The sequence below is a fragment of the Seriola lalandi genome, unplaced genomic scaffold (genome assembly GCF_002814215.2).
Source record: "Seriola lalandi dorsalis isolate HSWRI2012SDOR001 ecotype SW California unplaced genomic scaffold, Sedor1 jcf7180002054967, whole genome shotgun sequence".
Taxonomy (NCBI): Eukaryota; Metazoa; Chordata; class Actinopteri; order Carangiformes; family Carangidae; genus Seriola; species Seriola lalandi.
In genome coordinates this window covers 284,361-309,222 of record NW_019525518.1, presented here as the reverse complement: position 1 = coordinate 309,222, position 24,862 = coordinate 284,361, and the positions used below count along the sequence as shown (strand labels likewise).

At 43.6% G+C, this 24,862-nt stretch overlaps 1 protein-coding gene across 2 annotated transcripts in view; it reads right to left on the bottom strand.

The window, feature by feature from the left end:
- Positions 1 to 766: 766 nt before the first annotated feature.
- Positions 767 to 24,862, bottom strand: part of tjap1 (tight junction associated protein 1 (peripheral)) — a 34,560-nt gene continuing 10,464 nt past the window's right edge. Inside the window, exons 2-13 of one of the 2 annotated variants that reach the window (XM_087170893.1) lie at positions 20,943 to 21,050; positions 20,164 to 20,213; positions 14,671 to 15,107; positions 14,374 to 14,454; positions 13,370 to 14,178; positions 11,166 to 11,194; positions 9,751 to 9,912; positions 6,967 to 7,033; positions 3,557 to 3,664; positions 2,935 to 3,018; positions 2,030 to 2,734; positions 767 to 1,914 (exon numbers count right to left, since the gene is read on the bottom strand). In XM_087170893.1, the coding sequence (XP_087027019.1) occupies positions 1,252 to 1,914; positions 2,030 to 2,734; positions 2,935 to 3,018; positions 3,557 to 3,664; positions 6,967 to 7,033; positions 9,751 to 9,912; positions 11,166 to 11,194; positions 13,370 to 14,178; positions 14,374 to 14,454; positions 14,671 to 15,052 (3,090 nt within the window). In that variant the 5' untranslated portion in view covers positions 15,053 to 15,107; positions 20,164 to 20,213; positions 20,943 to 21,050 and the 3' untranslated portion in view covers positions 767 to 1,251. The remainder of the gene's footprint in view (positions 1,915 to 2,029; positions 2,735 to 2,934; positions 3,019 to 3,556; positions 3,665 to 6,966; positions 7,034 to 9,750; positions 9,913 to 11,165; positions 11,195 to 13,369; positions 14,179 to 14,373; positions 14,455 to 14,670; positions 15,108 to 20,163; positions 20,214 to 20,942; positions 21,051 to 24,862) is intronic. The other variant, XM_023395679.2, reaches the window with a different exon arrangement.

Genomic DNA, 24,862 nt, shown 5'->3' with positions numbered 1-24,862 from the left:
GTGGGGACCTGAATCCGTTTACAGTCACATTAGAGACGCGTGTAAAAACACGTCCCCGTAACGTGAATCATTGAACCTTAAGGTTAGTGATGTGACGTGGAGACAGGACTGTGTGTGTGTGTGTGTGTGTGTGTGTGTGTGTGTGTGTGTGTGTGTGTGTGTGTGTTTATCCAGGTGTGCATCTGTTTTCTTCAAAATAAAAGCTCCTGGTCAGGAAACAAGGCAAAGACGTCCGTAAAGTTTTTAGTTTTTGTTTTAAAGTTTAGATTTTTTTTTTTCATTCTGAGAACACACACACACACACACACACTTGGGCCACGTGGTTTATGTTGTATGTCGACAGCCAATCAAAATACATTATATGGCCAATAGCACTGGACATGAGAGCAACGTAGATGAATACGTTGGACACTTGACTTATATAGTTTATATGGCCAAAAGTATCCGGACGCCCGATTACAGAACACTGCCTGGCTGTGTCAATCAAACATTAAATATATCAATTTAATTGTTTCATTATATTTTCTATAAATTTTTCGTTGTGGTGAAATATTTTGTCACGTGTGTAAAAGTATGTGCAGAGGAGGTGTCCACAAACTTTATTTCAAGATTTCATTTAAAAAAATAAATGTTTTTAGATTATTATTTATTTTCATAATTATAAACAAACATGAACAGATCAGCTGATTTACTGGGTTTTAATCACTGATACTTAAATCAATCATCAGCTGATCAATATCAGAGTTGATGGGTCTGACACCACACACACACACACACACACACACAGTTTGTAATACTGATTCCAATACTGATTATTGAGAATTTATCTTGGTCAGATGTTCAAAATACTCTGTGTGGCCAAAAGTAAGTGGACAGGCAACCGAAGACCTACATACTTTAATCGTCCAAATACTTTTGGCGAATTATCGTGGTGTTTGTTATGAGGTATGAAGACGTCTGACTAATTTGTGGCCAAAAGTATGTGGACAGGTGTTGGAAATACTAGTGGCCTAAAGTATGTTGTCATTTTGACTGACACACACACACACACACACACACACACACACACACACACACACACACACCGTCAGGCGGCGAGCTCGGCAGCATACGGTAGAGTATGGCTATATCCTGGATGGGCGTGACCTCTGACCACTGTGATGGACAGGTCTGTTGTCATGGAGACAGACAGCAGCTGAGGGAGCACAGTGTGGGGCGAGCGAGGTGTGCTCAGACAGTGGAGAGCGAGCATCAGTCCAGCAGCGTGCCTTGCTCCTGGGCTCGGGTCAGGCTGTCTTTGCGGTGCAGGTGGTGGACGCCCATCCTCTTCGGACTCTTCTGGGGCCGCTGCGAGGGCGTGGCAGCGGCGAGGGCGGGGTCGAAGTCCAGTAGGCGGGGCGAGATGACGGGCAGGTTGTGGGGGAGGACGTCTCTCTCCTCGGCCGAGCTCTCCTCCTCCTCCTCCTCCTCCTCCTCCAGCTCCTTCCCGTGGGCATCGGTAGGGCAGGTCGCCACGGTGATTGCCGTGTCCCCGCTGCCGCCGTCGTCCTCCAGGTTCATCAGCAGCCTCTCCCCCTCCTCCACAGAGCCATCCCCCCCGTAGCGCCCCCGCCGGCCGGGCCGCGGCTCGGTGTCCGTGTCGGTGTCGAGGCTGGAGCCGCGGCTCGGCGTCCAGCTCCTCGCCGACGATCCCTCCTCGCCGTCCGAGTACTCCGCCCTGTGGCGGTCAGAGGAGGCCCCGCCCCCCCCTGGCTGCCTCCTCCTCTGCAGCTCCTGAGCCGTCTGGCTGCTGAACGACGTGCGGTGGACCAGAGAGCCGTCGCAGGACGGCGCCATCTTCTCCACGAACATCCGCTGCCAGTTGGAGAGGAGGTCCTCCTCCGAGCTGCCGGAGCTCGCCAGGACGCTGGGCGCCTGAGGGGGGAGAGTGGGAGGGGCATCGTTAGTACAGAGGCTCCCGCTTGTCTGTGAGTGTGAGACCGTTTAACTGCTTTAAAAGCTTGTGTTGGTGGCTGGTGCTTCGGGTTACCTGTGGCGGGCTGCTGAAGGGGCTGGACTGGCTGGACTGCGGCTCACTTGCGGCGTCCTGCTGTGATGGCGGCGTGCGCTGGTGGACTCCACCCCCACAGCCTGAGGATGAGGAGGGGGCGGGGCTGCCGGGGGCGAGCCGCTCGTCATCGTTCTGCACGAGGCTGAGAGAGATGGCCTGCCGCGTGGCATAGGTGCAGTTAGGCAGCGGCGAGTTTTTGGGGATCTTCACTTTGTCGTCTGAAGAGAACTCGATGACTTTGCGGCCGGGGTACAGGGGGTGGGGGGGCGGCGGCGGAGGGTACGGGTTCAGCTTCTCGAAGGACGGAGCCCCGCCCACCTCCTCGCCACCTGACTGCCCGTCCAGACTGCTCTGACTGCGACACGACCCGTTCTGCTGCGACACCTCCTGACCCCCGCCGTTCTCCCGGCCCCGGCCCTCGGCCCCCGCCGCGGGGCCCGTCATGTCCACATGCACGAAGACGTCCTCAGCGACGGGCCGGCCGCAGCTGCTGGACTGGGCGGAGTTCAGGACCAGCGGCTCAGGCTTCTCCAGGACCCGGGCGATGACCGAGGTTGGCACGACGTCGGCAGGAGTCAAACTGAGCGTGTCCGGGTCCTGAGGGCCGGGGGCGGAGCCAGGGCCTCCCTCCGGCAGGCTGCTCTTCATGTGTTTATTCAGCATGTCCTGGAGTTCATAGGGCAGCTGTACACACACACACACACACACACACACACACACACACACACACACACACACAACTTCAGTCAGAATAAATTTTCTAAAATAATAAAATCATCAAAACAAAGATTTTAATTAAATACAACTGAAAGAAAGATAAGATATGTAAAAATATTTAACAATCATAATTATCAACAGTATTACAGTTTATATCAGTTACTTACATCAGCAAACTTGTGGTTCCTGAAATGCGACTTGTTGCACTTGAGCAGCTGAACGGCCAAATTACAGTCCTGCCTGTAACGCTCCTAAAGAGGGAGAATCATACTGCTGTTACTGCTGTCTGCAGGTTCTGTTACTCTTTCTGTTACTGTTACTGCTGTCTGCAGGTTCTGTTACTCTTTCTGTTACTGTTACTGCTGTCTGCAGGTTCTATTACTGTTACTGTTACTGCTGTCTGCAGGTTCTGTTACTCTTTCTGTTACTGTTACTGCTGTCTGCAGGTTCTATTACTGTTACTGTTACTGCTGTCTGCAGGTTCTGTTACTCTTTCTGTTACTGTTACTGCTGTCTGCAGGTTCTATTACTGTTACTGTTACTGCTGTCTGCAGGTTCTGTTACTGTTACTCTTACTGTTAATGTTACTGCTGTCTGCAGGTCCTGTTACTCTTACTGTTGCTGTTGCTGTTACTGCTGTCTGCAGGACAGGTGGCTTAATAAATCTTGAAGTGAAGGATCTCAGTCACTGCTTTTTTTAAACAGTAATTCTCAAACCTCCTTAAAAGGAACAAATCTAAGTTGAAGATAAGAAAAGGAGTCGCCACAACAAACTTTAATAAAACTCACATTGAGCTCCTCCAGTCGGTCAATGGTGTTTTTGGCATCCAGCAGTTTGTTGGTGAGCTCCACGATCTCCTGGTCCATCGTCTTTTTGTCCCTCTCCACTTTCCGTAGCTGTGAAGGAGGGGGCAGGGGGCAGAGACATCATGTTAGGTCATCAACTGTCAATCACAGCTGAGACAGCCAATAGAGGCGACAGGAGGCGGGCCTTCAGCAGAATATCTACATTCAGATCATGTGGGAATAATCTTAGAAATACACATTTATAAAATATTCATACGATTAAACTGGTTAGAATCGATGGAGATGCCATGTTTGTAGTTTTCTGTAGAGTTTAGTTATCCTGAACTTTTTCTTCATATTTCACATTTTTTTAAAAACGTCTCCCACAAACTGAACACGTGCTTCATCTCATGTTAAACTTTACACTTCACGCTGGTTTGAACTTTAACTTCACCATTTAAAACCTGAGGTGTTTTAAAGTTGTAGTTTCTACAGTTTTCCCAGATAATTTGAATGCTGCATTAGCTAGCAGCACTTCACAGGTGCATTATGGGATGGTGTGGCTGCTGCAAGAGGATCAATTAGATCGATAAGATCTTGATCAAAGCGTCAAAGCTGAAAGATGAAATACTTTCATCAAGTTTCTTCCTGCACTGAGAAAAAAAAAAAATGAAAAAAAGCAGCCACTTAGCAGCTAACACCAGCTAACACCAGCTAACACCAGCTAACACAGCTAGCATTAAATAAACGTTTCCGTTACCATGGAGTTTCTGTCGTCACTGATCTTTTCTCACAAACAGCCCGAACGTGGCGGGGTCGTATATGGGTGCATTCAGGTGTCACAGCAGAACTATAGACACAGTATGCTAACTGCTAACGATGCTAACATTAGCTGGTGTTTCTCCTCACCTGAACCAACCTCACTTCTTATATTAATGTCTATTGCACAGCATCATGAACCTAACTTACACCCTTATATGGTGCTGGTCTGACCTCTGGCTCCACCCACATCACAGGAAAAAATGTAACATTATCAGATATAATATTATGTATAACAATAGATACACTTCCACTGGAATTAATTGAATTTGTTTTAAACTGTCACTGTTTGAAAAGCTGCTGTGTCCAGGCCTTTAGAGCAGGGATGGGAATCGAGAACCGGTTCCAAATCATCTCAACCATCAGAATCTATGTTCCTGCAGCGTCTTTCAGAGCCGGGCGCTCCTGAACGCTCATCACACAAGTTGTAGGGCTACGCAGATGACTGTGTTCGACTCCTGTGTCAAAGCAGGTGCCAGTGTTTAGAGGAGGACGCGTCGTTCGCTCGTGTGAAGAGAATAAAACGCCGTGAGATTAAACTGTGGGAACAGAAATCAGGTCGACTTGTTTCAGACCAACAGGTGGAACAATCTGTTGTAACGGACGGAGGATTGAGTGACTGTGTGGCAGAAACCTGTGTTGCCCTATTTGTTTTTTTACACTCTGAGAATTGATCAGGAATCGTGAAGGGAATCAATAAAGAATCAGACCGATAAGTAGAATCAATAATGGCACTGGTATCAATAAAATCCTATCAATTCCCATCCCTACTTTAGAGAGGAGCAATCAGGTTCATCGACCATCTACTGATCAGAGATTTACTCTTAACTACAAGCAGAAATACAAACAAACAAAAATCATTGATCAGTCGTCAGGACGAATTTGAACGTCAAGTCCAAGGTGGGTTTAAAAAAAGTGAGTGATCAGGCAGGTCAACTGATCACCACATTGTTGACATAGCAACAATAACTAAGGGGGGGCGGTACCTCCTGTAGGATTGGTCATCGTTCTCCTCAGGCAGAACATCATTGATAAAATCATTGTTTTAACAGATAAAAGTAAAAGGACAGTTCGATGCTGAGAGGACTTGATGTTCAAACACCTTCAGACCGAAAAACATCTGAGAGAAAGAAAGGTGAGGAGGAGGAGGAGGAGGAGGAGGAGGAGGATGGAGAGAGGAGAGAGGAGAGATGTGATGAGGAGCAGGAGGAGAACATGAATGAAACGCAACTGCATGAACCCATGTCTGACTGACGGCAGCCTGATGAGGATGAAGAGGAAGATGGTGAAGAAGATGAAGGTGAGTCAATCCATCAGAGAGCAGCGTGAGAGGAAGAGGAGAAAAAGAAAGAGAGAAGATGAAGAACGACGTCAGACAAAACACACAAAGACAAACAGGAAGTTGATATCGAAGAGATTTTAATCAAACCTGAAACTTTATGAATAATTTAAAAAAACTACTTGAGTATTAAAACAAAGATCATTTCATTTTAAAGTTAATTTGTGGAACCACAATATGTCTGAAACTGATCATTAAAATTAAATGAGTCAGAAGTTGTTTTTAGTTAAAACCTCAAACTGAACAAAGAAGTTTCATTAGAAACATTTTCAGGATTTCACTGAAAAAGTTATAAAATAAATATAAAGTCAAATTGATGCATTTCATGGAAGAAGTTTTGATATTTAAATTCAGGCCCTTATGAGAAAAATATTATTAATATATGAAATTAATTTCACTTAATAAACAAATTAATATTTAATCAAAACTTTGATTTATATTTATTTGAATTAACCAAAGATGATCTGTAATCAGCTGATCTATTAAATCAATACTAGTTTTAATTCATTAATAAAAACTATGATGAAATCAGTTCGTCAGCGACGTCATTAAACAGAGACAATATCAATCATCCTTAATCCTGCGCCAGGTGTTAATTAGCCAATTAAATATTCAGTCACATGACGTCACTGAGTTAAAACAGGTCAGGTGGTAACCATGGTAACGTTTACTTTATTTTAACTTTCTATTTCTTTATCTTTTATTTTTCTTTGCTGCACTACACTGACTGATGACAGTGACCTCTGACCTCTTGCTCTGTCACCCATGGCAACCACCCTGCTGTCAGTCAGATCCACTTTTCCACAGTTAATCAATACACAGCGTCAGATTAGCCGAGTGATCAATAAGCCACACATACATACACACACACACACACACACACACGCTGTAGAGAAAACATAAACCATCAAATATTGATCAGTGAGATGCACACAGACAGACACACACACACACACACACACACACACACACACACACACACACACACACACACACACACTCTCTCTCTCTCTCTCTCTCAGGAGGTTTGGACCAATCAGGAGCTCCGTTACTGAGCTGACAGGATGAGGACGGCTCCACAGTGACGACAGTAACGAGGCTCATTAAACTAACGAGCAGAATAAATCTAAATAAATGAATCCAGTAAAATCAGGAGGGTTTCTGTGTCACTGCAGAACAAACAGACTGAATCTGAAAACCTGAAACCCTCAGCTGATCAGAGGTCAAAGGTCAGGGGAAGAAGGTGAAAGTTTACCAGAGCGTGAAGCTTCTCCTCCAGATCCTGATTGGCTCTCTGAGACGCTGTGTAGCTGTTCTGGAGTCTGCAGAGAGAGAGAGAGAGAGAGAGATGTGTTGTAGAGTATGCTAACTCGCCCTCAGAGGACTGGAGAGCCGCTGTTTAAACAGGACTGTGATTTATTATTAGAATTTATTATTTATTACTCAAAGTGAATGTTGTTTTCCTGGGGAGGGTTTTTGTGGCGTCATCGCTTAATGATACATCACTGTATTCATATAACCTTTGCTTGTTGGGTTAGCAAAGGTATAGCTTAGCTGAGTCATAGCAGAGTCATAGCTGAGTCTTAGCTGAGTCATAGCAGAGTCATTCCTGAGTCATAGCAGAGTCATAGCAGAGTCTTAGCTGAGTCATAGCAGAGTCATTCCTGAGTCATAGCAGAGTCATAGCTGAGTCATAGCAGAGTTATAGCTGAGTCTTAGCTGAGTCATAGCAGAGTCATAGCTGAGTCATAGCTGAGTCATAGCAGAGTCATAGCTGAGTCAAAGCTGAGTCATAGCTGAGTCATAGCTGAGTCATACCTGAGTCATAGCAGAGTCATAGCAGAGTTATAGCTGAGTCATAGCTGAGTCATAGCAGAGTCATAGCAGAGCCATTCCTGAGTCATAGCAGAGTCATAGCTGAGTCAAAGCTGAGTTATAGCTGAGTCATAGCTGAGTCATTCCTGAGTCATACCTGAGTCATACCTGAGTCATACCTGAGTCATAGCAGAGTCATAGCTGAGTCATACCTGAGTCATAGCTGAGTCATAGCAGAGTCTTAGCTGAGTCATAGCAGAGTCTTAGCTGAGTCCTAGCTGAGTCTTAGCTGAGTCTTAGCTGAGTCTTAGCTGAGTCTTAGCAGAGTCATAGCAGAGTTATAGCAGAGTCTTAGCTGAGTTATAGCAGAGTTATAGCAGAGTTATAGCTGAGTCTTAGCTGAGTCTTAGCTGAGTCATAGCAGAGTTATAGCAGAGTCTTAGCAGAGTCATAGCAGAGTCATAGCAGAGTTATAGCAGAGTCTTAGCAGAGTCATAGCTGAGTTTTAGTTGAATCTCAGCCAAGCCAAACCTGAGTCACAGCCCAGTCAAGCAGACCGATGTGTCCTCTGAGTGGAAATTAAAAATCTTCTGCAGAGACTAATTAAGAAACATTTCAGGGTCAAAACTATAAAAAAAAAAATTGTCTCAGCTGGTTGAACACCCCCCCCCCCCCCCACCCCCCCTCGTTATCCTGTTAAATCTTGTGTCTCATTAAGCAGAGACTCACTGACTTCCTCCCTCATTTACAGACTGATTATCTCTGCAGAGCAAAATAAAACTGATGAATTGTTAAACAGAAGATTAAGCTTCACACACACACACACCTGTCTCTTATACACATCTTCAAGCAGACCGATGTGTCCTCTGAGTGGAAATTAAAAATCTTCTGCAGAGACTAATTAAGAAACATTTCAGGGTCAAAACTATAAAAAAAAAAATTGTCTCAGCTGGTTGAACACCCCCCCCCCCCCCCACCCCCCCTCGTTATCCTGTTAAATCTTGTGTCTCATTAAGCAGAGACTCACTGACTTCCTCCCTCATTTACAGACTGATTATCTCTGCAGAGCAAAATAAAACTGATGAATTGTTAAACAGAAGATTAAGCTTCACACACACACACACACACACACACACACACACACACACACACACACACACACACACACACTTACAGAGCCTCTTCTCTTCAGGACACTAAACCAGCAGAGTGACTGGACTTCAAACTAAAAGTCACCTCATGACTTCAGGGTTCAGTGTTGGAGACAGGTCTTTCTACATTCGTGTATATTTAATAGATCATATATCTTGAGCTGTGGCTCCTGTTGAGACCCTTCAAAATAAACTTTTTATTTTAATTTATGAAATACTTTTATATCTACTAATTAATCCAGTTTCCTGCTCAAATATTTCACCAAGAGTTTTAGCTGCAAGATAAAAAATCCTGCTCAGAAATATCCTGAGGAAGAATAGTGAGAAAGTCTGTGTTGTCAGGATTTAATTAAAGAAAATGATTCGTCGTCCAGATCATCAGCTGCAGAGAGTGACGGTACAGCCGAGTGTTACACTTACAAACCTAATGAGACGTGACGGTGAATAATAAGAAAAACTGGATTTAATTTAACCCTCGAAGCGCCAAAACAATATTCAGCAAACTGAACCGAGTCGAAATGTTCCTTCATCTCTCTTTTAAAGGTTCGGTCTGAGGACCTGAAGGAAGACGGTCATGCACGTGCGCGCACACACACACACAGACACACACACAGACACACACACAGACACACACACAGACACACACACACACACACACACATATACACACACACACACACAGTCACAGACATATAGCCCGCAGGTTTTGATAATCAGAGAGGAGTGAAGTTCTCATTAATTCACTGTCTTTGATCAGACTCATTAAATATGGATCTCCTGAGAGAGAGTGTGTGTGTGTGTGTGTGTGTGTGTGTGTTTAGAGCGAGCAGTGTTAGCGATGCTCTCTCGCCCTGTGGCGTTCCTCTCGGTGATTTTAAATTAAACGTCTTTATGTGTTTGAGCAGAGAAAACTTCATGTTTGTGATTCAGAGTTTTCCGTCCTGTCTGAGCATGCTCACTGTGGTGGGAGGAGCCTGTCTGTTCCTCTAACAGCCAATAAGCTGACTCCTCACCACCTGGTCTTTTATCACTGATCAGAACCTGGTTCTGATCCAGATCGTCAGAGTCCTCACCTGCGGAACTTGTCCCTCATCTTGTCCAGGTCGTCTCTGGTCCGGCTGAGCTCCGCCTCCATGTAGTGACGGTTTCCGTCAAACTCCGCCTCCATGGCCTCCATCTTGTGGGTGGAGAGAGAGAGGCGGCGTCGCAGGTCCTCATTCTGCTGCTGGAGGATTCTGGGTAACGGGAGGAGACAGGAGGGTGGAGGTCATGATCGAGCAACAGCCAATCACAGAACAGACTCTGCCCCATGTGACCAAGATTTAATGATGAAAACTGGTGTTTGGAAATAAAAACAAACTGTTTCACGACCAGATTCACCTGCTCTGAAAAACACAGTCAACTCAAACCTCAATTAAAATGAAATAATTTATTTCATTAAAATAAAGTAAAACTCAAACATAATAAACTGAAAAAATCAGGATGAAATTTAAAATTTATTGTATTATTTCACAATTTAAGTTACATCTCAACTTTTTCCGTGGCGTCCCAGTCGTGACTCGATTTGAGCAGAACAGCTCACAGGTCAGCGGACAATTATTTTCATTATTGATTAACCTGCTGATTATTTTTACATCACAAAACTAAAGCTGACGTCCAAAGATTCAGTTCACTGCCTCACAGAGGAGCAGAGAACATTTGGCTTTATTTCCACTATTAGAACAGAACAGAACAGAACAGAACAGAATAGAATAGAATAGAACAGAACAGAATAGAATAGAATAGAATAGAACAGAACAGAACAGAACAGAACAGAACAGAACAGAACAGAATAGAATAGAATAGAACAGAACAGAATAGAATAGAACAGAACAGAACAGAATAGAACAGAATAGAACAGAACAGAATAGAATAGAATAGAATAGAACAGAACAGAACAGAACAGAATAGAATAGAACAGAACAGAATAGAATAGAACAGAACAGAACAGAATAGAATAGAACAGAACAGAACAGAATAGAATAGAACAGAATAGAATAGAACAGAACAGAACAGAATAGAACAGAATAGAACAGAACAGAACAGAATAGAATAGAACAGAATAGAATAGAACAGAACAGAACAGAACAGAATAGAATAGAATAGAACAGAATAGAACAGAACAGAACAGAACAGAATAGAACAGAACAGAACAGAATAGAACAGAACAGAACAGAATAGAATAGAACAGAACAGAATAGAATAGAACAGAACAGAACAGAATAGAACAGAATAGAACAGAACAGAATAGAATAGAATAGAACAGAACAGAATAGAATAGAACAGAACAGAACAGAATAGAACAGAATAGAACAGAACAGAATAGAATAGAATAGAACAGAACAGAATAGAATAGAACAGAACAGAACAGAATAGAACAGAATAGAACAGAACAGAACAGAACAGAATAGAATAGAACAGAACAGAACAGAATAGAACAGACTCTCACCTGATCCTGTCAGAGTCTGATAAGGCCTCCTGCAACAGAAAACAACACAGTTAAAACAAACAGGAACACACTGCTGCCATGACAACAGAAGAGACATTTGTTCAGTTTGTCGTTATAATGAGAAAAAAAAATCTTATTTCAATAATAACAATAATATGATAATTAACATTTTGTTCTGTACTAATTCACACTGATGTCGTCATTGTCTCATGAACATTATCGACTGAGTTACATTCAACAAACACGGTGAAAATATATATATATATCAAAATAATAATCTGCAGCTTCACAGAGAAATAATCAATAATCAAACATTCACAGTATTTTTACAATTTCATCACGATAGAAAGAGAAACTGGTTTGTTGTTATAACAAACACCATCTAATGTCAAAAGACATTATTATAAATTTGCTGTGTCACTAATGAGATTTTGTTATAAACAAAAAACTTTTCCATTGATCCGCTGCTGCAAACGTCAGCACAAACATTAACAACATTATTATATAACTTATTATATAAACGTCTGTAAAACAGGAGGAAAAGAAGAAACTGAACAAACTCATGTTGTCAAACTGTCAATATATTGATTAAGCAGCCGGAGGCGGAGCCTGAGGACGTCTCATCCCGACGTCAGATGTGTTATATATTCAGGGTCTACAGAGGATGAACCCTCAGATCTGAATGGCTCTAGCGCCACCGTCAGGGCAAACTTCATGTTTACACTGAATGAACCTTAAATTTGTGTCGGCCTGACACATGATGGGACATTTTAAACACAGAAAAATGCTTTTTTACAAACAATTAAATCATATTTTGTAGAAAATCCATAATCACTTTAATTTGAATAAACATAAGTTTGTTTTTTCTGAATGAATTTACCGAAGTCTTTGTCGTTTTTGTCTCTTTTGTCTAAAGGATTCAGTTTCTGCGACAAAAAATGTTTTTTAGAGGCTGAAAACAGCTTAAAAAATTACTTTCATGATTAATTTATTATCAAAATAGTTGCAGATTATTTTTTCACCATTTGACTAATGAAATAATCGACCAATCGTTGCAGCTCTGGACAGGAATGTGCTCAGTCAGATTACTGCCTGTTTTAAAATAAACCTGCTGAACCCAGAACATATTTGTTTTGTTTGTTTTCTCCTTCTGAAAAAAATGTTTCTACAAACTATAATTTATTTTTTCTGGCAAGAGGCTTTTCCTGAGCTCAAAGTGTCAAGAGCCGAGGAATGAAGCTAATGATCCATTTCCTTTGATCCGATCGTTGAAATGATGAGTGATTACAGGGCAGGAACGTCGCTGAGGGTCGACTGTTTAGAAAACAACCTGCTTCATATAAACTTTCTCTCCTTGTTTTCCAGGACGTTTCTCTTTCTCTTTATTTTCCAGGACTTTTCAAGGACAGTTGCTCTATAGGCTTCCTGCTCTGACGACTGATCACATGACCAACATGTGACACGTTCAGTGATAAAACTCTTTCCTGTTTCCTTATCACTCGTCTCATTGATCTGTGTCGATGTATAGAAAAACCCCTCCCAGCATGCAGTGGGGTTTTACATGATGGATCCCCTCAGCGCTCTGATCAATCCCCTACACAGCAGTAAAATCAATAACTCGGCTGCTGTGATTGGAGCAGCCAACAGGCCAATCCGATCGTTCCGTTCAGCTCTGACACGGAGGAACACGATGATTTGTTGTGGACACTTTGTGTTTCCTCAAGTGTCATTATCGGTAATCAATAAGAAGAGCTTGTTGGAATTAAAAGCTTGTGTCTGGCTGCATTTAGACAAATTAATGTTTCATCACATTGACCTTTGTACTGCAGCATTCTGGGTATTTCAGTGACTAATCGTGCCTGTCAGCAGCTGCTGCTTGAAGACATCGTCTTCAAAAGTTTGTTCATCCTTTAGTTTAAATCAACAGATTTTTTAAAGCAGTTTAGTGACTCTATTATTGATTGTTTCACATTTTAAAATCTAATATAATAAATCTTAAATATAAGACTCTTACATTTTCTGACTAATAAAGTTATAAATAATTTGAAAAAAGAAATTAAAAAAATTCCTCTAATTGTCACAGCTGTTATCTTTCAATTCAGAAAGACAAACAAAACCAGCAGGAAACAGGAAGTGGGGAGAGGAGGGAGGGTGAGGAGGGTGAGGAGGGTGAGGATGATGAAGGTCGTCCCCTTCTGACCTACCTTAATGCGTGACACAAGTGACAGATTAGAAACAGGTGGTCTGTGTTTATTCTCCTGAACATCCACCTTAACTCCTCTATTCATCCCCAACTCCTCCTCTTTAGGCTCCGCCCCCTCTGTGACATCACCCTGCTGTCTCTGGCTCTCCTGCCCCGCCCCCTCCTCCTGCAGGGGCTGGTACCAGCTGTCAGGTCGCTGCAGCGCCGCCACCCAGTCATCCCAACGTCGAGTCCGGCCTGTGGACAAAACCTCCGCCTGCTGCTTCCTGTGTGCTGGTCGGTGGGTGTGATGTCTGCGCTGGGGGGCGGGGCTTCCTTGCTCTCCGGAGGACGACCTACCAAGCAGCGTGAGGTGGGCGGGGCTTAAGACCCGATTAGTGATCTCATCCAGAAAGTTGGAGAAGCGGACTTTGTCCTCCAGAACCTGCATCTTCCAGTTCCAGTCTGTCCTGCAGGGCGAGGGCGGCGCAGAGGACCGCCGCGAGGACAGTGCCCGTTGCTCCGCCCGGTCCAGAGAGCGAGCCGGACGGTGGCAGCCAGTGCCATCACGCCCTCGGCTGTCATCCAGTAGCTCCACTGACTTTGACTTCCTGATAAAATCGTAGGTGTGCTCCACGCCCAGCGAGGTCGGCTGCTTCAGGATACCCTTTGGAGGGGCGGCGGTCTGTGTCCGGGCGGCGGTCTGCGTCCAGTGAGCCTGACTATTACGGCGCTCTCCTCTGGGGCTGCTGGTGGGGGAGTGCTTCCAGGCCGGCGCGGGGCTTCGATGTGCCGGGAAACTCTGGTTGCTGATGGTTGTGAGGAGACTTGCTGCATGGCGAGGACTCATGGTGTTATGAGGACGCGAAACGTGGCGAGGACTCGTGGTGTTTTGAAGACTAGAGATGTGGCGAGGACTCGTAGTGTTATGAGGACTTGAGACGTGGCGAGGACTCATGGTGTTATGAGGACTCGAGACATGGCGAGGACTCGTAGTGTTATGAGGACTTGAGATGTGGCGAGGACTCGTGGTGTTATGAGGACTCGAGACGTGGCGAGGACTCGTAGTGTTATGAGGACTTGAGGTGTTGTGAGGACTCGTGGTGTTGTGAGGACTCGTGGTGTTATGAGGACTCGAGACGTGGTGAGGACTCGAGACGTGGCGAGGACTCATGGTGTTATGAGGACTCGAGACGTGGCGAGGACTCGCGACATGGTGAGGACTCATGGTGTTGTGAGGTCTCGAGACGTAGCGATGATTCGTGATGTTTTGAAGACTTGGCGTGCAGTGAGGTCTCGTGGGTTTATGAGGACTCGTGGTGCGGCGGTCAGATGCTGTGACGCCCACCGCCGTGGTTTTGGTCCGGTTGGGTCGCCGGGTGTGGCTTCTGAAGAGTGATGGTGGCGGGATGCAGAGCTCCAGACTGGACAGACTGGAGACGTCCTGCTCGCTGTCTGAGAGCGGGAGCGGCGGCGTCAGGATGCCATGCTGTGGGCCGGCGCTCTGCGGCCGTTTACCGGCAGCGGAGAAGTGGGTGAGACGCTGCAAGGTGGATGGAGGTGTGTTAAGGGTGTGTTGGTTTACCTGATTGATGTCGGGCTGCGGTGTGGGTGGGGGTGGAGCGGTGGGCAGGGCGTGGCGTGTCTCGCGGTGCTGCGGTGGAGCCTTACGGTACGGCTTCCTCGCCGGGGCCGCGCTCGTCATCCTGGCCCCTGCTTCCTTCCTCTTTGTTTCCTTCCTTCCTGTCGGTGTGTCAGTCCTGGCAGGAGAAGAAGAGCGAGATGAGGTAGAAAACAGACGCCTGCCGATCACCCGCCGACCACCCACCACAACACCTCTACCACAACTGGACTCTCACACTGCTGTCACACTCTCTCTCGCTCGCTCTCTCTATCTCTCACTCTGCAGATCAATGCTCGGTCGCCCCTCATCAACGTCAAACACAAGTCCTGCATGTGTGTTTATGCTGGAGTGTCTGACAGAGCGTAAGTGTGTGTCTGTCTATGTGTGTGTGTGTGTGTGTGTGTCTGTGTGTGTGTGTGTGTGTCTGTCTATGTGTGTGTGTGTGTGTGTGTGTGTGTGTGTGTGTGTGTGTGTGTCTGTGTGTGTGTGTGTGTGTGTGTGTCTGTCCTCACAAGAAGATACAAATAACAAAGTAACAAATCAATGGACCTTACAGGTGTATGTGTGTGTTCTTGTCTTGTATCTTTGTGAGGACCAGGTATCAAACCTTCACTGTGAAGGCAACAGGTCCTAAAAGAGTCTTTCTATAAAAATTGCCTTTACTTTGTTGTTGTGAAGCTCAAACGAGAAAGGATGACGGTCCTAACAAGTATATCAATATATGTACTGTCTGTGTGTGTGTGTGTGTGTGTGTGTGTGTGTGTGTGTGTGTGTGTGTGTGTGTGTGTGTTAGCCTCAGGCGACACATTGATCTCAGTTTGTTTCCAGAGCAGGAAGTGCAGCTCCATTGATCCAAATGAGGCTAACGTTAGCATGTCAGCATTAGCTTGATGTTGATCTGAATGACACAGAACAGAGCTAAAGCAGCCAACATGCTAAATGTCAGACCACAACTCTGATCTGACTCACAACACAGTGTTATATATGTGACTGACTGATTTGAGCTTTGAGACTCTGACAAAACAAAAACAACAAGCAGCTGCATTATGATTTAACACATCATCACATCTGTTCGAATAGAACCAAGATAAATTTGTTATCATGCCACAGATCCACCCACCCATGAAAAGGTTACTAATATAACCTGTCCATAATTACGTAGAGCACATTCATCATGTTTAGTGCGACCTGGACCTCAGCTGCAGGCCTGTTGTTCATTTTACAGAAAATATAATAATTTCCTGGAACAGCCCTGGTTCTGCTGTTTCTACAGAGCGGTCTGTTTCTGCTCAGTGACCTGCTCCATTTAGAGTTTGTCCTCGTCACATGACCAGATCCAACCCTGAGGGACCCAATGACGAGCCATCGATCACTGTGTGACTTCCTCTGTCACACACACACGTTTGTCATTTCTATATTGGTGAGGACCATTACTGACATAATGCATTCCCTGGCCCCCGACCCTGACCTGAACCATCCTTCAAACCTCCGTCTTCTACACTGGTCCAGTCTGTGTGACACGTTCAGCTGTTAGAAACCAGAGTCAACAGACAGGACTTTTCCTACTCAGAGGTCCAAGCCCGAGTGAGGCGGGGGCCATGCATGCAAAGCTTCGAGGGTCCCCGTAATATTGTAACCACTCACATTTTTATTAGGGCCCAAAGTCTGAGAGTCGAGACCCGAGGACGTATTCACTTATAGTCAAAGCGCCACCTTCCGGAAACAGTTAGCACGTGACAAACATCTCTGGATTAACATCAACAGTTCATCATGTGATCTTCACTTGATGAAAAACAAGTGTGTATTCTCTAGTGCAGTGGTTCCCAACCTGTGAGCAGGGGCCCACTGGTGGGCCACAAAGGTATTGCAAAACAGTAAAACTTTGGTAAAAAGATGTAATTATTATTAAATAAATACTATAACAATAAAAATACTATTATTAAAATATATAAACACACAAATATATATATATCATATATATATATATGTGTATATATATGTAAATAAATAATGTTTTTAAATGTTTTAAATGAAACAAAATGATCTTTAAAAATATTAAAAAAATGTTTCAAGCTGCTTTTGTTTTTTTTTCTCATATTAAAGCCTATTACAGTCATAGCCAATGACAGGAACTTTTATATTGTTGCTGCCAGATGACATCGTATATTTGTTCTCTATCTCAGTCCGATTTTGTGCTAAAAGATCACATCCATGATAAAAACTGGAGAATCAACATGGAAAGCTGGTTAGAAACAGGAAGAGTTAAAAGGAAAAAGTCAAGAGAGATATGGTGAAAAACAAAAAAGAATACTGAGCTCCCTCTGTGTTCAGTTCAAGCCTGAAAGTTCAATCGTTATTAAAATAAAAAGTGCTCTGAGAAGTCATTATTTGCCCTCCATATTGTTACAGAGTTCAATGTGGGCCACCAACATTTTTCAGATTTGGTGCGGCATGAGTTGGAAAAGGTTGGGAACCACTGCTCTAGGTCACACAACACCCAATAATCATGATTTTGTACTGTACGTCCCTATCAGCCAACTTCCAGTTAATGTATTGATGAATTAATAATTAATACTTATTAAAACCACCTTCTCGCAACAGGAAGTGAAGCCTAGAAAACACATGGCTCGTCAAATGTCTGCCCAACTTCCTGTATTTCATCTTCATCAGCATGTTCTGCACACAGGAAATATTTGATTCCTCAGGACAGTGAACTGTGAGTGTGGACGCTCCATTTACAAAAGGCTCCGTCAGTGATGCTTTCTGGCTCATTCTTGTCTCTATTGTGACGTTCGCTTCTTTCAGTGTCTACAACCCGCATACAAATCATATCAAAATCATATATTTACAGTCCTTTGAAGGAGAGAGGACCGGCTAAAATTTCTGCAATTCAAAGGTCTAAAAATCAAGCTGGTCCTCACAGAGATAGACATATACACTCTCACACAGAGGGAAGTTCATCATGAGGCTATTTGTGCAGCCATTTATTCTGTCCTCAGAGTGAAAACCATCGATCACTGGACTTGAAGTTTCATTTCATCATTTCAGCCTCTTCCTGTTTCACGTCCCTCAGTGTCGACCGAGCAGCTGCTTCTTCAAGTCTCAGATTCATTTCAATCATCTCCTGAACGTTACTGAAAAACCATTAAACCATGTGAATTATTTACTCCTTGTTTCTGACCAATCAGGTTTTATTCTGTCTCTAAATACTACAATACCCATGAGTCTCAGCTGCTGTTGCTATGGCAAGGAAGCCGGTGAGAGGTGTCAATGTTTGATCAGGTTTAATGAAGTTTGGTCTCATTTTTTAATGTATATAAAGAAGAAGACAACAGAAAGAAAAAAATACCCCAACTGTTTTTATAATGGAAATGTTTTGCATAATTTATGTTGTATTAATGTGGCATTTTAGTTTTAGTATTGATTTATTTTACTAGGCTTGATTTTGTTTCCTGTTCCTCAGTGACATCGTTTCCTGCTGCATTATGTTTCTCATTTAATCTGAAAGTGAACTCCTGAATATTTGATCAGGTTTCAATATCACACTAAACAACAGAAAGTGAAGCTGTCGGTGAAATGCACCTTGGGAGTTGTAGTTCACTTCTCTACTGAAAGCTCCATGTTTCTTCTTCTTCTGCGTTTTATTTGAAGTGTTGATCCATCAGAAGATATAAAAACCATCTCAGTGTAGTTTAACATCTCCTCTCTCAGGCTTCTCTCTGCAGCTCTAGTAACAACAGGTCGGTGAACCAATCAGAAGAGAGGAGGCTCTGAGCCTCTCTTCTGATTGGCTGACTGTTTACTGAGTGATCCAATAAAAATATATCAGATTTCAGGTAAAAACACTCAGAGAAACCAAATCCTGCAAGGTTTGGATGGTGGGTCCAGGTGGGCGGGGCTTGGTGACTGCTTTGTTGTGACATCACAAAGTTCCAGAAGTCCTGACGGCTGGTTTTAAGGCTCAGTTTCTGAATACAGGCTGTGTGCATTTCTCTGTGGACTGAGGCTTTGATACTTTCACAGTATTAATATAGAAGCTAGAGCTGATCTATAATCACACTACACATGGACACAGACCTTTACACTGGAGGAGCTTTAAATTTTATGTCCACCTGTCTCTTCTGTGCTTATGCCTAATTTTTAGCAGCAAGGAATTTTTCCTGCAAAACTGGCAGTTGCACCTGTGGTGGCTTCAGTGAATCCACCCGGATCCTCCTCTGTGAACATGTCTGCTCCTGTTATTGGTGCAGTCCTCCCTCAAATGTCAATGCAATGAGCAGCGAGAAACAAATGACAAAGACTGTGACTCGAGCCTGATGCAGCAGTTTGATCAGACCTGTTTCTCCAACAGAGACGTCTTCTGTAATAAACCAGCAGCTGATCTCGGGTCAGTTTCAGGAGCCACAGTCTCCAGTTACTTACAGTAACTTCTGTTCTTTCTTCTCCAGTTGTTATTTAATAATTTCATCTATGTTTACGTTCAATATGAGAATCAATCATTATTCAAATGATTGATCAGGATTTCTCTGCACCAGGAAAATGTGTATTTTTTCAGGGAATAGAAAAGTAAGATGTTGACAGGTGACGGCTTCCTGTCAGGTGAGGAAGAGGAGGGTGAAGGTGTCTTCATCTCGTCTGACTGCAGCTCCTGAATTTTACATCAAACTGCCCCAAGTGTTTTTACCCAGCATGCTCTGCTGTCACGCAACACACGTATTTTATATTAGTATATTTGTGACGACCCAATAATTACAATCATCCTGCAGCTGCTCTCATTTCTTCTTTATTTATTTTGTTCTCTTCTTCCTCTTTTCTTTTCACATTTTCTCTTTTCTCTTCCTTTTCTCTCTCTGTCCTCTCTTGTTCTTCTGTCCTTTCACCATTTTTGTTTTCTATTATTTATTCCCTTCTTTCTGCTCTCCTTCACCTCTTTCATTTCCCTCCCTTACAGCTTTCCCTTCCTTCCTTCTTTCTTCTCCTCTTCCACCATCTTCCCCTTTTCCCTTTTCTACTCCTTCTACCACCCTCCCTTCTTCTTTCCTCTTCTTTCCCCTTTTGCTTTCCTTTCTTCCAACCATCTATCTGTCTTCTTTTTCTGTCCTTCCTTCCTTCCATCTTTGTGTGTGATGTCATCATCGTCGTGTCTTTCAGGATGTGACATCATGGGCTCAGGTGTGTGTTAGTGTTTGTACCTGAAGTGTGAGCTGCTCCAGATCTGACTTCATCCACAGAAACAACACACCTGAAACACACACAAACAGGATCAGCTGTTACAGGTGACATCACGTCACAGTTTAATGACCGTCATTAAAACAGTTAAAGGCGCTGCGGCTCAAACGCTCGTTAACTCACAAGAAAATGTTTAAAGACAAAACGTCGATCAGTTTCTCCTCAGCGATGAAAAAAATGTTCAGGAAACGTTTAAATAATTGATGTTACGCTCGCTCTCTCTGCAGCCCGAGGACACAAATCATCAGACTCATCATCTCGCTCACACTTTAATCAGTTGCCATGGTTATAGAGGAGGTCATTAGAGGTTAATACACCTGCAGCCCCCGAGGATGAAACAGAGAGATCTGATGAGGAGAAGCGAGGAGGATCACCTGCTGTTTCCTCAGGTGTCTAAACTCTTATCGTGATCCTAACGAATCACAACGAGACAAACTTTTCCTCAGAAGAAGAAACAGGAACGAGACAAACTTAAGGTTCAGATCCACAGACACGTGAAGCTGTGGTTATATGGACACTATCAATATCAATAAATAATTTTTATTGAGAAATTACACTTTATGTGTAACTGATCACTGTATTTATCACAATCTAATCATCATCACTGCACGAGCTCCATGACAGAGAGAAAAAAACATGGAGGACAAAACATCTGTTGAAAAGCAGAAAAGAGCCAAGGCCATGGAGTCAGAGAATGACTGAATGAATGAGTGGATGAATGGATGAATGGATGGATCCTCACCTCGTACGTCAGCACAGAAAATTCTTCATCCTCTCTGCTGTTTTCGTCCTCTCACATTCAGCCCAGTTTCTCCTCCTCTGGGCGTGTGAGCCTCAGGCCTCCGATAACCTGAAACACAAGACGGAGGGATGGAAAAACATGAGTCAATACCTGCAGCCAGTCAGACAAAAAACACCAGAGACACACGAGGAGAGAGAGGGCAGAAAAAACAGACTAAAAGCTAAAAACAATGGTTAAAAAAACAGGCTAAAAAAGCTAAAAAAAAACCAGACTAAAGCAGCTAACAATAAGAGAGAGAGACTAAAATAACCAAGAAATACAAGCTAGAAATAGCTAAAATTAAAGGCTAAAACAGCTTTAAAAAATAGTTTAAAAATACAGGTTAAAATAAGTTTTAAAAAAAAGAGGCTAAAACAGCTAGAAATACAGGTTACAAAACATACATTACATAAAGCAGGTAAGAAAATACCAGCTTATATGATAAAATACAGGTTAAAAACAGCGAAAGAATTCAGGTTTAAAAACAGTTAAATGCTAAAAGCTAAAATATACAAGCTAACAGAAAAAAGGCTATAGGCTAAAAGAACAGGCTAAAGGCTAACAGACTGCCCTTTTCCCTCAGTGTCGCCTGCAGGCACAGACCCAGGCCTGTCAGTGTCAGGTGACTGCAGGCAGACTGCCAGGTGAACCCATTAGTCTAATTAGACCTCAGCTCCACAGCTGCTCATTAGCATCATCAGAGAGAGATGTTAACAGAGGAGCTGAGAGGCTGCCGAGGATTCACTGACCAGTAACAGCCCAGTAAAGAAACCAATAACAGACCAGTAACAGACCAATAACAGACCAGTAACAGAACAATAACAGAACAATAACAGACCAGTAACAGACCAATAACAGACCAGTAAAGAAACCAATAACAGACCAGTAACAGACCAATAACAGACCAGTAACAGACCAATAACAGACCAATAACAGACCAGTAAAGAAACCAATAACAGACCAGTAACAGAACAATAACAGAACAATAACAGACCAGTAAAGAGACCAGTAACAGACCAGTAAAGAAACCAATAACAGACCAGTAAAGAAACCAATAACAGACCAGTAACAGACCAATAACAGACCAGTAACAGACCAATAACAGACCAGTAACAGACCAGTAAAGAAACCAATAACAGACCGGTTCAACATGTGGTTGTTCTCATTAACATATTTTTCTCTTCCCTTCTTCAGAGGTTAAAGGTCACTCACACACACTAACACACACACTAACACACACTAACACACACTAACACACACTCACACACACACTAACACTCACTCACACACACTAACACTCACTCACACACACTAACACTCACTCACACACACTACACACACACTAACACTCACTCACACACACTAACACACACTAACACTCACTCACACACACTAACACTCACTAACACACACTCACACACACTAACACTCACTCACACACACTCACACACACTCACACTCACTAACACTCACTAACACTCACTAACACTCACTAACACTCACTAACACTCACTAACACTCACTAACACTCACTCACACACACTCACACACACTCACACTCACTAACACACACTCACACACACTAACACTCACTCACACACACTCACACTCACTAACACACCCTCACACACACTAACACTCACTCACACTCACTAACACTCACTCACACACACTAACACACACTAACACTCACTCACACTCACACACACTAACACTCACTAACACTCACTCACACACACACTCACACACACTCACACACACTCACACACACTAACACTCACTCACACACACTAACACTCACTCACACACACTCACACTCACTAACACTCACTCACACACACTAACACTCACTCACACACACTAACACTCACTAACACTCACTAACACACACTCACACACACTCACACACACACTACACACTCACACACACTAACACTCACTCACACACACTAACACTCACTCACACACACTAACACACACTGACACTCACTAACACACACTAACAAATGCTAACACACACTGACACACACACACTAACACACACACACTAACACATACTCACTCACACACACTAACACTCACTCACTCACTCACACAAACACTCACTCACACACTAACACACACTGACTCACACTCACAAACACTCACACACACTCACACTAACACACACTCACACACACACTCTCTCCCACTAACACACACACACTCACTCACTCACACACTAACACTTTCTCACACTCACACTCATACACACACACACACACACTCACTCACTCACACACTAACACACATTCACACTCACTCACACTCACTCTCACACTAACACACACTAACACTCACTCACACTAACACTTTCTCACACTCACACACACTTGTGTGAAGTGAAGTGGCTGATGGGAAAAGGAAGGAGATCAATGTACTAAGTGATGGATAATTCTGTAAATGATGAGGAGGAATGTGAAGTGTACAGATGTTTACAGGTTTGTGTGTGTGTGTGTGTGTGTGTGTCTGTATGTGTGTGTGTGTATTTAAAGGACTACAAATCCCTGCTTTAGTCCTGAACCCAAACAGACGACGGGAGAATCACACAGAAAACTAACCGGCTGCCCGCCCACACACACACACACACAGCAGGGTGTGTGTGTGTGTGTGTGTGTGTGTGTGTGTGTGTGTGTGTTGGCTGAGTCACAGCCGTCTGTTTGTCAGGAAGAGGCTGAAGCGTCTGTGACAGGAAGTGGAGCGACCAGCTGACAACCTGCCACTGACATCACCGATGCTCACCTCCAATTGAAGGTCAAACTGCAACAGATGGCATGCTGGGAAATCCACCGGCCGCAGCGGGGACTGCAGAGAGAGCACGACTCAGTCCAGACACAGGGAAACAAAACGCTTTGCATGAGTTGTCTGAAGACTGAGTCCAGATCAGACCTGAAGAGACCAGAAGCAGGTCTGAAGAGTCCCACAGGTGAGATGATGGATTCTAAAAGTTTGATATCAGCTGATCAAATATTGATCACTGATTGGAACCTTCACTTAAACATGTTGACATAAAGCTCCTGACAGACAGACTCAGTGTAGTTGTGTTTTACTAATTAAACAGAGGAACTGATTCAAATATTAATCTATTCTTCCACTGGTTTATTTAGTGACAGCATCAAGTGATCAACCTGCGTCTGATCTGCACTGACAGGTAACAGACACGACCAGCCAGGCTGACAATCAGCTGCTACAGTGCTGATAATCAATACTGATAATCAATCACTACATTTTCAAGCTAAATTCTCCTGTCAAATGATTTTCAAAATAAAATGAAAGTTGTCACTGATCAATTCTTCCAATCAAGTAAATAAATATATTTCAACAAGCTAAAGAAACCTGTTAACCAGCTAATCGGCTAACCAGCTAACCTGGTAATCAGCTAACCTGGTAACCAGCTAACAAACTAATCAGCCAACCAGCTAACCTGCTAATCAGCTAACCTGTTAATCAGCTAATCAGCTAACCTGGTAATCAGCTAACAAACTAATCAGCCAACCAGCTAACCTGCTAACCAGCTAACCTGATAATCAGCCAACCAGCCCTGATGATGTGATTGGTGTTGGTCACATACCAAACACAATCCTGTTCCTTGAGGTCTGGAGAACAGGATGTGTAGTCCTGGCGTCTCTGTAGCACAACGACCACACGTTTTATTTTTACCATAAAACTGCAGCTTCTGTGATTTCATTATATTTGGATTCATTGTGCAGCTGTAATGAAAGGAAAGTAAAAATGGAGTCAGTCCTGTGAGCTCGTCTTCTCCTCAGCAGTCAGTCAGGAGTTATGGAGGTGCTGATGCTGCAGTCTGGAGCTCCGTCTTTCTCTCTGTTTACTGGGGGCGG